The sequence below is a fragment of the Solanum tuberosum genome, unplaced genomic scaffold (assembly GCF_000226075.1).
Source record: "Solanum tuberosum cultivar DM 1-3 516 R44 unplaced genomic scaffold, SolTub_3.0 scf00072, whole genome shotgun sequence".
Taxonomy (NCBI): domain Eukaryota; kingdom Viridiplantae; phylum Streptophyta; class Magnoliopsida; order Solanales; family Solanaceae; genus Solanum; species Solanum tuberosum.
The window spans coordinates 1,212,631-1,225,066 of record NW_006238999.1 but is presented as its reverse complement, the minus strand read 5'-3'; the positions used below and the strand labels follow the sequence as shown (position 1 = coordinate 1,225,066).

At 32.7% G+C, this 12,436-nt stretch overlaps 2 protein-coding genes across 2 annotated transcripts; both read right to left on the bottom strand.

Annotated features, from left to right (window-relative positions):
* Positions 1-291: 291 nt before the first annotated feature.
* On the bottom strand, positions 292-2,170 carry LOC102596747 (ubiquitin carboxyl-terminal hydrolase 12-like). The gene is made up of 5 exons (XM_006345945.1): positions 2,030-2,170; positions 1,370-1,439; positions 1,000-1,150; positions 742-899; positions 292-467 (listed from the first exon to the last, which is right to left on the bottom strand). The coding sequence occupies exons 1-5, from the start codon at positions 2,168-2,170 to the stop codon at positions 292-294; spliced, it is 696 nt and encodes a 231-aa protein (XP_006346007.1).
* Positions 2,171-2,546: 376 nt separating this feature from the next.
* LOC102596416 (ubiquitin carboxyl-terminal hydrolase 13-like) lies at positions 2,547-8,602 on the bottom strand. The gene is made up of 13 exons (XM_015308035.1): positions 8,595-8,602; positions 8,156-8,264; positions 7,842-7,925; positions 7,632-7,751; positions 7,303-7,425; positions 5,632-5,709; positions 4,930-4,998; positions 4,722-4,832; positions 4,486-4,554; positions 4,277-4,396; positions 3,471-3,596; positions 3,004-3,081; positions 2,547-2,744 (listed from the first exon to the last, which is right to left on the bottom strand). Exons 1-13 carry the CDS (start codon positions 8,600-8,602, stop codon positions 2,547-2,549), a joined length of 1,293 nt encoding a protein of 430 aa, XP_015163521.1.
* Positions 8,603-12,436: the final 3,834 nt, after the last annotated feature.

The window sequence follows — 12,436 nt, the reverse complement described above, 5'->3', positions numbered from 1 at the left end:
TTTTCAATTCATAAAATACCTTTCCCAAAAACAAGACTCTTAAATTTCTCTTCATTAAATATTTGTTGTTCCTCTAAAAAGATTAGGATATTTGAGTTGTTTTAATAAAAGAACAATTTATCAACACTTTTCCACCCAACACATCAACTAGGGGTCGTTTGTTATGAGAGGTAAAGGATAATAATCTCGAGATAAAATGCATGATTACTTTATCCTGCGTTTGGTTATGTGTATTAAGTAGTGTGATGATTATTAATCTCATCTCCATACCGAAACAACCCTAAAAATGCTCTACATTGGTGATGAATAGATAATCAGTGACTTACTTTTAGGCAGGGTAACATAAGCTTCAAGTATGACTTTATCATCAACAAGATAACCTCTTCCAGGATCATATAGTTCAGTAAGAGGCATGAATGATATGAAACCCCATTCGCGCATTCTTGCAGTAAACTGGAGCTGAGTATCTGTCATAACGATCATAACATTACACGAAATAGTAAGCACCTTCTAATCAAATTACAACACTCTAACAGAATCCTCAGCAATAAGGTGAAAGTTCAGATAGTCAACTGACTAGGCTACTAAGATTTCCTTTCAGTGAAAGTAATTAAATGTGAGTAAAGACATCCATGTTATAGAGAATCAGGCTCAGCAAAAACCTATAGATTATAATTCCTCTTCTTCAATTCACGCGAAAATTAAAATTCATATCTTTTATGAAGAAATGAGATCTCTGACCTTTTCTCACTGTGAAATTGTCATCAATTTGATTGAGAACAGCTAAGCTAAATTGAGTGTATCTAATCCAACCATAAGGCAATGCTGCAGTATTTACCACTGTTAAATAAAGTGATAAATGGTCTCCATTGTTCCCTTTTGGGACTATCAGTATCCTCCTGCAAGACGATGCACCGTATACTAAATCATCATCATCATCATCATATTTGCATTAAATTTGTAACGCGATCTACTAAAAATGGGATGTATGTTGATTACCATTGATAACTTCCTACATTAAAAGCATCAGAGTACGAGTTCTTCCTATTCAACTTTGAGAAATTGTGGACAGTCCATGTAAACCGGGCTGATACTGGACCGTCCACTGCCACTGCATCCACGTCCATACTTACTGTCTCCGCTTTAGCAACTGCCAAAAACAAAGCATGCGAAATTTATAAATAACAGAGAAACAAAATACAATATATATCAGTAAATGATATGAATCCTCGAAATATATTGTTGTTTTTCGGTTAATTAGTGCAAAATAACACAAATTACAACTCAATCAATGTAAATATGTATATCAAATAACTAAAATAAGACTACACAAAGTGTGTGAGTGTGTGTTTAGAAGTAGGTGAGATACCTTCGACCTGCAGCCGAGGTCTGTTAGTAGGAAAATGAGATCTAGGAACAAGCTTTTCATGCCCTTTTAGCTGCGAAAGACCAAGCAAAGTAAGAAAATTCATTCCAACAAAACTGGAAAATTGTCATTAACATGTCTATTTCGAAACATGTCTATGTCTCATTAGTATACATTATTACTAAAGGTTTTGTGTTCGAATTTCAAATTGAAAACCTTTACACTTTGTTTGGGTGGTTGTTTCATATTGTTGTATTCTACTGTATTGTATCGTAATGTATTGTTTTGGAGAATATAATGTTTGGATAGACTGTATTGTTTCCTACAAGAAAAGTAGGGTACAAGGTAGAACTGCCATAAAAAGACAGTCTAATTATCAAATAATAAGTAAAAACAAAATGAGAAGCAGAAAAGAAAAGTGTGATGACGTGATCACACCATATCGATCCTTACACAAAATGGAACTTTTCATGGTTAGGACTTACGTGACGATGGATTTAAGTCTTGACTATATTGCTTGAGGGGTTTGGTTGTTTGGTTAAGCCAAAGTGAGCAAAATAAAATATTGCACAAAGACATAGCCATCATCCAAATCTATTGCAATGTTGTAACAATCTTTCATACCTCAAGGACAATATCACAAAAAGAGTGTCTCGTATATACCTGGCGATTGTGCACGTACTTCAAAAATGAAGGAACGTTAGGAAAGCGATATTGTTTACTGCATTGATTTCGAAGGGATTTCTGGAAGCAAATGATATCCCCATTGTCTAGCTGCAAAGGCAGAGGAGTATTACATTTCATTGCTAATAAATCCAGAAGAAGAAGTAAAGAGAAAAAACTGTTGAAGGAAATTAATTGCGCGTACATGGCAGTCACGAAGACTCAGCAGCATATTGTTAAGTTGTAAACACATCACATTGGGTTCAAATCTTATTTCCTGTGAATAACAAAATCTGAAAATCACATACCAAATGTTAAGAGTTAAAAAATTGGTAGCAAGAGAAGAAGAAAACTAACCTCGAAGAGATCAATTTCTTCATCAGGTGAAAAGCTAGCCAATTCTTTTAGCTTTGATGATATCTCTAGTAGCTTGCTTCTTTCTTTTACAAAAAGTCGTCCAACGTACCTGACAACAACAAAGAAATTAAACGGAGAAAAACTAGAAAACTGCATCCATTTAAAGTACAAAACACCTCTCCATGTAATCGTGTTTTCTAGAAATAGATGAGGAGATCCCAAATTCAAGCACGAAAATATTCCTGCTATTGAGAAGCAAGATGTAATACCTTATCTTCTCTTCGCGAGGGTTATAAAGTTTGAAAAATAGAAGGATTTCTTTGTTGGTCTTTCCTGGTGGAGGTAAACGTCGCAAATCCTGCAAGAATACACAAAATAAAAAAATAAAAATGTAAAAGTAAAACAGGTAGAATAAAGCCACACAGAAAAGACATGCAACAAGTTAATCACCGAAAAGAAAGACAAGAAAGCTATATGTTGCTCAGACGCTTCAAAAATGTCCCCAAGTGAGTGTCGGATCCTTCAAAAGTAGTTCATTTTTGGAGGATCCAACACGGGTGTGGCAACATTTTTGGAGTGTCCGAGTAACTTAGCAAGAAAGCAAGTCATCACATTACCGGGCATAATATTACTTCCAGAAACAGTTTTAGCTCAGTATTATTCACTGTATTTGAATTTTCTCTTAGTTGGCCAACCTGAGAACACAGACACACCATCAAAGAACTGAATACCGAGTTAATCAAGCACTCCCATCCTTTAACAGATTGTCGAAAACATGCACTACAGAAGAAAGATAGTCAGACAAAAAATGATGACATTATCAGCGACAAATGTAATGCTTCACATTCCTACCAATTCAACAGAGTTAGGATTGTAATAATTATTACATTCCTTCGTGACTTTTTTTGGGAGAAAATGGTGCTAGTTTGCGCAAACTTCGACTGTTCTAACACAAATATCATTGTTTTTTATATGTGATGGGATAAGTTAAGGAGAACAGTTTTTTTGTGGAAAACCAAACATGAAATATACAAAGAACATCACCAGTAAAACTGCAGAAAGATAGGACTATCAGACAACTTACGGAATATTGAATTTCCTCTTGAGATGTCAATGCACGATCAGGACGATATGTGTGGTTCTCACGTTTTTTCCATAGCCAGTAACGTTGAAATTGCACCGGTATACCAAATGCCTTGGCAACTTCCTCCTGGAAACAGATGTACCATCAAACATTATAAAGAAATGTACTTGGACCTAGCTCATGATCGGAGGATTGTCCAAAACTGTATAAAAAGGCCTCCCATCCCTAACACCCCTCGCACGCCCAGGACTAGACATTTGGGGCGTGGACAATATAAGATGGGGGACTAACATCGATAAATGATGATTGAGTCTGATACCACATGAGAAGTAATTATTGAATTATGTATCTACATTAGTACACTGAGGTCTATTTATAGACACTACATTATAATCAATTTTCACATAGGATACAATATACAACTCATGTTCTATTCCTATTCTAACAAGATACGTGCCATACTTAAGACTTACCATGAGTGACCAATTACATATGTTTATAGAGCGCAACTAATTTTGTGAACCCTCACTGCACTAACCACTAGAACTCCGTGTTCTCAATTTTTATGATCGTCTGTATACTCCTCATTTTTTACTTGCTTTAGCACTCAGAATTCGAAGTTTTTATCTTTTAACTCAATATAAAGCACAAATACAGAAAGTTTACATTCCATATTTTAAGTTGTAGAAGCAGCAAATTTCACATGACGCCTCTTTAATAAACAAGGGAAAACCGAATTCATTCTCACACAGTACATATAATTGTTCATCATGTTCGAAAAGAGTGCAACAAAATGATAAATGTACCTTGAATTTGGTAAATGGCATCTGTTTCTGCATACGAAAAGTACGTACTTTATCATGATTCACAAGATCAAAATAAATTTCCTTTCCGATTTGTTCACCAAAGTTTTCATCACGAGCTACCTGAAAAATGAAATGACTAATTTTAGCTAAATGTTTTCTAAAAGTATATAGGCACAAGTAAAGGATAGCGACAAAAAGTTGAAAGAAACCTTGATCATTGTGTAGAGACAAGCTTCTGCTTTTTGTTCTGTTTCATCATGCCCTTTCGTCACTTTAAACTGAAATTTGAGGTCGATAAACGATTACTATCAGACCAGTAGAATGAGAAACTAAATCAGCAGTATATTGAGTAGAAACTCATCCAAAGATGCTAGACTGTGTCCTTATTCTCATCCACATTGCATATAAATCTTTTTTTCCTCCTATTAGACTGTGCCACACATACCTGGCAATTGTACACGTACTTCAAAAACAAAGGAACCTCAGGAAAGCGATACTGTTCTCTGCATTGATTTTGAAGGGATTTCTGAAAGCAAATTATATCCCCATCTTCCAGCTGCAAAGCCAGAGTATTGCATTAAAAAAATCATTGCTAAAAACATATGAAATGAATACACATGAAATTGAAATGCATAAATTCACCATAGTGTCACCTGATAGTCGCAAAAACTCAGCATGCTGTCAATTTTTTCACAACACACACTAGGTTCAAATTTTATTTCCTGCGAATAACAAAATCTGAAAATCACATATCATATATTAAGAGTTAAATGAAAAAATTGGTAGAGAAGAAGAAAACTGATTAACCTCAAAGAGATCAATTTCTTCATCAGGTGAAAAGCCAGCCAATTCTTTTAGCTTTGATAATATCTCTAGTAGTTTGCCACTTTCTTTTACGAAAAGCCGTCCAACATACCTGAAAACAACAAAGAAATTAAACAGAGAAACACAAGAAAACCGCATCCACATCATGGATGAGGTTGTACAATGTCACATTCAGTTCTTTATGATGTCTATTTTAGAACTCTAGATTCATTAAAAGTACAAAACACCTCTCCGTGTAGTCGTAAGGAGATTCCAAATTCAAGCATGAAAATCACTACTTTAGTGAAAATATTGCTGCTATTGAGAAGAAAGATATAATACCTTATCTTCTCTTCGAGAGGGTCATAAAGTTTGAAAAATAGAAGGATTTCTTCCTTGGTTTTCCCTGGTGAAGATAAACGTCGCAAATCCTACAAGAATACACAAAATTTTAAAAAATAAGTCGTAAAAGTAAAACATGTTGGATAAAGCCTCACAGAGAAGACATGCAACAAGTTAATCACTGAAAAGAAAGACGAGAAATTTATTACCAGACATAATTCTACTTCCAGAAACAGTTTTAGCTCAGCATTGTTCACTTCATTTGAACTTCCTCTCAATTGGCCAACCTGAGAACACGCCATCAAAGAACTTAATACGGAGTTAATCAAGCACGGATTGTAGAAACCAAGCAACTGAAGACATTTATTTTTCTAAGCACGGCAAAATTGGTCGGTGTCAAGCTCATAACAAAACATTTCAGGAAACAAGGCATGTTTGCAATTTGCAATAACTATTACATTCCTTAGTGGATTAGAGTCCACATAGCTTTTTTTGTTAAAAGTGGTGTCCTGGCCAGGTTGCACAAACCTTGCCTATTCCATCGATTATCTGCTATCTCCCACCAGCACAAGTATCCGGTTGAGTCCACAAAAATATTATTGAAGATATAATTAATTAAACAAAAGTATGCTATCTCTAACACAGTATTTAATCAGGCAAAGGTTTTAGGTTCAAATTTCATTGTCAACCTTTATCAAAAAGGATTTTCATGTGGCTGGCTCGTCAAAAGGAATCAAGCCCGCATGTGAAGGGTACTGTGTTGAAGATATAATTAATTAAATAAAAGTTGCTATATTTAACAATTTAAGCTTTTAGATGAAATGATCAATACTTCAACAACTCTATTACTTTCTACATTCATGCAAACATACAAATTGATTAGGCTTACCTACTTATGGAAAATATTTTAAGTCTCTGCTACGCACGATGACCTACTCATGACAAATATTACTACGCATACTACTATGTCCACGAGAGAAGTAAGGTTAGTATTCTAGAATCATGAAGTGTTTAAGTTAAACTAGATGCTAAATATGTTTTCTTATGTTCTTAAAATATTGTCATTATATCTTGTCACATGTTTCTTTCATGAGCTTATTGGGTCGATTATGTCATTTACATACAATACTATTCCATGTGTACTGTGGGATTACACTGGGTATCTTGTTGTTGTTGTATTATTCCATATATACTTACGCCCCTTTTGTTGGGAGCATTGCATTTCACGATGCAGGTTCAAGTGTTCAGAGCGACATGCTTCCTCGTTAGGCATCTTTCTCCCTATCCAGCTCATATTGGTGAACCCCACTTCGTATTTGGGCCGATTCATGTCTCTTGATGTAGTTAGATCTTTTGGGTACATTGGGGCCTTGTCCCTACATTTCTATTTAGATGTCATGTTTAGAGGCTTTGTAGACTAATGTACTCAAGTCATGCATATGTTTCGAAAACTACTCCACATGTTCCTTATGACGAAATTTCAGTTATGTATGTGGAAAATGTTCTTTATATCGTTTTATGAAAAAGGAAAGTTCTTAGTAAACTCACTTAAATGTTTTACCATTCATGGGAAAGTTTGGTCTAATGAGGCCCATGCCTTCCATTCCATTTCAAAGTATGTTCTTCAAAGAAAGTTGTTATGCCATTGTGCATGTTAGAATAAAAGGGTTCGCTCGGTCAGGTTAAGGCACCGGGTGCCAGTCCCCCAGGCCTAGGTTCGGGGTGTGACATTAAGCACATCAAGCACGAGAAATATTTCACCACTACAAAATATCATACTAAGAACAAATTTTAGGTGGATCACCAAACATGAAATATACAAAGCATATTACAAGTAGAGCAAGAGTCACACAGCAAAAAAATAGGATTATCAGACTTACAGAGTGAATTTCCTCTTGGGATGTCAATGCACGATAAGGCCGATATGTGTGGTTATTGCGTTTATACCATAGCCAGTAACGTTGAAATTGCACCGGTATACCAAATGCCTTAGCAACTTCCTCCTGAAAACAGATATATCATCAAACACATACTATACTCAAAACTCACCGTGATTGACCAATGAGTTATATTGTGAACCCTTACCCTGCATTAGCCTCAGAATTCGAAGTTTTATCTTTTAACGTAATATAAATGACAAGTACAGAAAGATTACATTCCATATTTCAAGTTGTAGAAGCAGTAAATTTAACATGAATGATGAATGTACCTTGAATTGAGTAAATGGTATATCTTTCTTAATACGAAATGTACACACTTTATCATGATTCACAAGATCAAAATAAATCTCCTTCCCAATTTGTTCACCGAGGTCTTCATCACGAGCTACCTGATAATGAAATGAATAATTTCAGTTCAAATGTTTCGTAAATATAAAGACACAAGAAGTTAAGGATAGAGACGAAAAGTTGAAAGAAACCTTGATGATCGTGTAGAGACGAGCCTCTGCTTTCTCCTTTCTCTTTTCTTCTCGCTCTTTATTCAGTCTTACCTGAAATTTGAGGTCGATAAAAGATTATTATGACTGAACCAATAGAATGAGATGCTCGGTTTTACATGGACGAATTTGTAGGTGAAAATATGGGACACGTATCATAGTCTTTCAGTAAAACTAGATATTTTATGTATATATCTCTAAAGTTGGTATAATATTATACATTGGCTCCCATGCTATAGGACGCCTTAGCGATGCATTTGGTTGAATGTTGAGTTATCTACCTAGAAATCATAGATTCGCCTCTGCTTATCAACCACATTGCATATAATCTTTTCCTTGTCGTTTACACGTGTATAAACAAGCATGTATGTGATTGAATATTTTACAAGTTCAAACAATGAATTGCTGCCAAAAAATGAACTACTAGAACTTATCAAATTTCCAATGGCCTAAACTCTAACATAATCTCGACATTTGGAAATACAATGTTGTCGATGAACAATCTTAGATGTTCCATGTGTGTGTGGAATGTTGGGTTTGTATTGTTCGTTACTTTGGCTTCCGCTATACTTAGATTATGTTTGTATAAGACGACGATTATTTATGTGATTTTCACTAGTCTTTGTTGAGTTATCTTGTTTGCTAGGTAGGGTAGGTGCTCGTTAAGTGCCAATCACGACCTTCCAGAAGGGCAACCTCCTATTCAAACAAAAAGAAGTACCTCACCTCACTTACGAGGACATTGTTGGAGCTGGGCTCCACACTATGAGAGTTTATTTTTTATCTTTCTTAAAGAGGTCCGATCAAATAGGGATCAGAACATTCCTAGTGTTTTAACTAGTCATTAACAGTCGGCTTAATTAGTACTCGTTCGATCGTGACATTCACAAATTCATTCAGTATCACATTTTAAAAGATCAATTTCACACCACATTCACAGTGAACTAAATTGAGCAGCTATAAAATAAATAAATAAAATCAATATTTTCAAAACTACACCAAACACAGCTATTTTAAACTAAACAAAAAATACACAAAACAGAGTAAAACTATAGAAACAAAGTGAATATACACAGTTAATAAATTCAATAGCATTGCATTTTTAAAATAAATTTTAGCTCAACTTCTCACATCAACCACATAAGACTATATTCAGACATTTTCGACGTTTGGTCGTTAAAATTGTGAATATTTGAAAAAAACTATTTTTTGTTTTCAAAGCGAAAAAATTGGAGTTGTTTTTGAACTTTTGTGAGTAATTTGGAGTGACAAAAGTGAAACAAATACATTTTTGTTATTTTTCAAATTCCGGAATTAATCCAGGAGTATATCTTTCCACTGATCGAAAAAAGAAGAAGAACATAGTTATTCTTCCATCGGTTAGAAAAAGGAAATGATTTACTATTTTTCCTTTTTAGAAAATCAAAAATTCAATAGAATTCAAGTTGAATTATCGGAATTTTACGATCAAACGTGTTTTCCAATGTTCAACTCCAGAAAAAAGCAAAAATAAATCAGGGGCAAAGCTACGGTAACCAAAAATACGAAAAAACACGCAAAACAGAGTAGAAATGTAAGAACAAAGTTGAGTAAACATCGAGAAAGTAAATGAAATCAGAGAGAAAAAAAATACAGATAGATGATGATGAAGAAGAAGAAGATCATTACATCCATCGGAGTGAGGTCGCCGGAGAGTTCGCCGGAGAACGGAAGACAGTAAAGCCGGCGGGGAAAATTTGTTGAGCGGGAGTGTTTTGCTTGTGTGACTTCAAAAATATATGATTTGTTTGATGTAATTAGATTACTGAAATAAAGATCAACACACCTAAATATCTCGGGTTAGGTAGATTGTATTAGAAGAAATAATGCATTTATTAACTTTTAAAATTAGTAATTAGTTATACACTCTAATCTCTATTGTGCATTTTAGTATGAATAAAAACAACTCATCAATAGCTTTTTTTACATCTTTTTTATCAATATTACGAAGTGAGAGACTGGAGGCAGGAAAAAGAGTTGAGTCGATTAGGCTCAACAATCGGAAAAAGCAAAATGAAATCAGAATTTGACTGAAAAAGAAACAAGGCTAAAAATACAATGACCGTTCACCATCTATAAAAAAAATTTCTAAAAATTATTGTTCACTCTATAAATACAAGACAAACTCTGAATATATATGATAAAATGTTTGAACTTGGTCTTTTATGTGTTAGATAAGTAAAAAAACCAAATCTAAATTAAATTAGAAGTTATAAATACTCATATATTGTATTTGTGCACATATTTTATTTATATATTTATTTATGTTTCGAATAGTGGACAAAATTAACTATAAGCTTAAACTTAATGTGTATCAAGATCTTGAACATGTTAATCTTACGGAGATGACATTAGACATAATATACCTAAAGCTAAATTGTTTCAAAGAAAAGCTGCAACGCCACTTGAAATTGATTTCTTTCTCCTTGCTTTAACTTCACGTTACCATATCCATCAACGATGAAAAACATTATTGCCATAATTTTCACATTTCAGAGTAGACAATATTGAAAAGTGATAGAAAAGTATGTGGTAATTATAATGGGTGGATGAGAGAATCAATTTATAAAGGTTAATTAAGACTTGATTCGGTACATTCATTAAATAATCGATGTACGGATAATCTATTCTTTATTAAATATTAGTATTGCCTTTCATTAATTAGCTATAACTAAATAAGTCTTACATGCTCCCAATTTGACCAATGACCACATAACATCAATATTTTTTTTTATGATATAAACATTAATTGCACATAAAATAATTTTCTTCTATAGTGTCCATCATACATATCACTAATGTGAGATACGACAGTTATACATAATTTTGTATTATGTACTTCATTCCATATTCTACTATATTAACAACTTATCATACTAGGTTCGTAAGTTATAAAACATATAACATTACGATCCACAAGGATGTCTTATTGAGACTTATCATATAACATCTCAAAATAAGAATGTGTATATCATTATGAAAATAAAAAATTCTTTAATGTATAAGCAGAAATTTGAGCTCAAGGTGTCAAAATATCATAAATGCATTAACTAGAAATACAATCAAGTCTCATTATTTGAACATGTTTTTTTATATGCTTTTGGTTATAAGTCATTCGTTAATAAATCTGCAATCATGAAATTAATCATAATATTCTCAATTTTCCTTCTTTGTTATGAATTTCTTTCTTTAAAATGAAGTACTTCAATCTCGTAGGTTTGATACAACATTTATCGTTCTTAGAGAAAAATATCATTGCAATGTCATCACAATAAATTTTCACCGGCTTAGTAATGATGTTGACTATTCCAAATCTTAAATTCAAGTTCCGCAATAATAATGCATGAATTGTGGATTCAAAACATGGAACAAATTCTGCTTTCATAGTAGATATAGAATGACAAATTGGTTAACACTCTTCCACGAATTGATCCTTCAGCTAATAAGAACAAGTAATCAAATATGGACTTTCTAGTATTAACATATCCAACGAATGTGATGACTTTTAAGTGATTTGATCTAATTCTAAATGCAAACATGTAATCTTCAGTTTCTTTCAAGTACCTCGAGAGCTTATTTGCAGTTTTTTAGTGATCAATTTTTGGATTATTTTGATATCTTTCTAGCAATTCGATCACAAAATTAATATTTGATATTGTGCAAGTGTAAACATACATCAAACTTTTAACAATAGAGTAAGGATTTGACTATATATTTTTCTCGCTATATACATTATTCTTTGGTTATACATGAAATCAAATTTGTCTTCCTTATGAACAGGAACAATTCTTGCTGAATAATTATTCATGTTAAATATCTATAGTACTTTTTCAATTAGTTTTCTTTTAGAGATGATTCAAATAATTTTCATAATTCATTAAAATGTTTTATCCCTATCACATAAGATGTCTAATCCATATATTTCATTACAATATATATAGAGAAAAAGTCTTTTATTTCATGCAATATGTCTAATCATTAGCAACAAGTAAAGAAATCGTCAACATACACGACAAAATATAAACTTGCTCCCACTGATTTTCTTGATACACACATCGATCAATGACAATCTTTTTAAATCCAAAAGATGTTATGTTATCATTATCGAAATTGAATATTCAAAATATTAAATTGAATATTGAATAACGAACACTCATCCATAATGAACTATTTGCCATATATATATGAGTAACATTAATAAATTATTTAAATGTCTTGATTGACCTATGCAACCATGCCAACAAATTCATAATGTAAAGATTTCAAAATAAATATCTAACTTTTATACCTGATTTCTTTAAAAACAAACATCTTTAATATTAAACAAATTATAAATACATTTTGTCAATATATATATTTGATTATGTAATTGTATTAAAATTTAATTCATCACTCTAAAAGTTATATTAAATCAATCTTTAAAAATTTAATATTTACTTTTAATCATCAATTAATTAAATCAAATTTTAAAATATCGAATCAAATATCAAACGCTTTATCTACTTACCAAAAAAAAAAATAAAAGGGCAAGACAACAA

Bases quoted from the DNA above. Each gene is read 5' to 3' on its own strand.
- LOC102596416 (XM_015308035.1), bottom strand. The intron at 4,555-4,721 runs GTATGTGTGGCA...CTCAAATTTCAG, and splicing joins AGTACGTGTACAATTGCCAG to TTTAAAGTGACGAAAGGGCA. The intron at 3,597-4,276 runs GTACATTTATCA...ATCTGTTTCCAG, and splicing joins TGCCATTTACCAAATTCAAG to GAGGAAGTTGCCAAGGCATT.
- LOC102596747 (XM_006345945.1), bottom strand. From the start codon at position 2,170: ATGAAATGTAATACTCCTCTGCCTTTGCAGCTAGACAATGGGGATATC. The intron at 1,151-1,369 runs GTATCTCACCTA...TGTTTTTGGCAG, and splicing joins ACCTCGGCTGCAGGTCGAAG to TTGCTAAAGCGGAGACAGTA. The intron at 468-741 runs GTCAGAGATCTC...TCGTTATGACAG, and splicing joins CAATTTCACAGTGAGAAAAG to ATACTCAGCTCCAGTTTACT.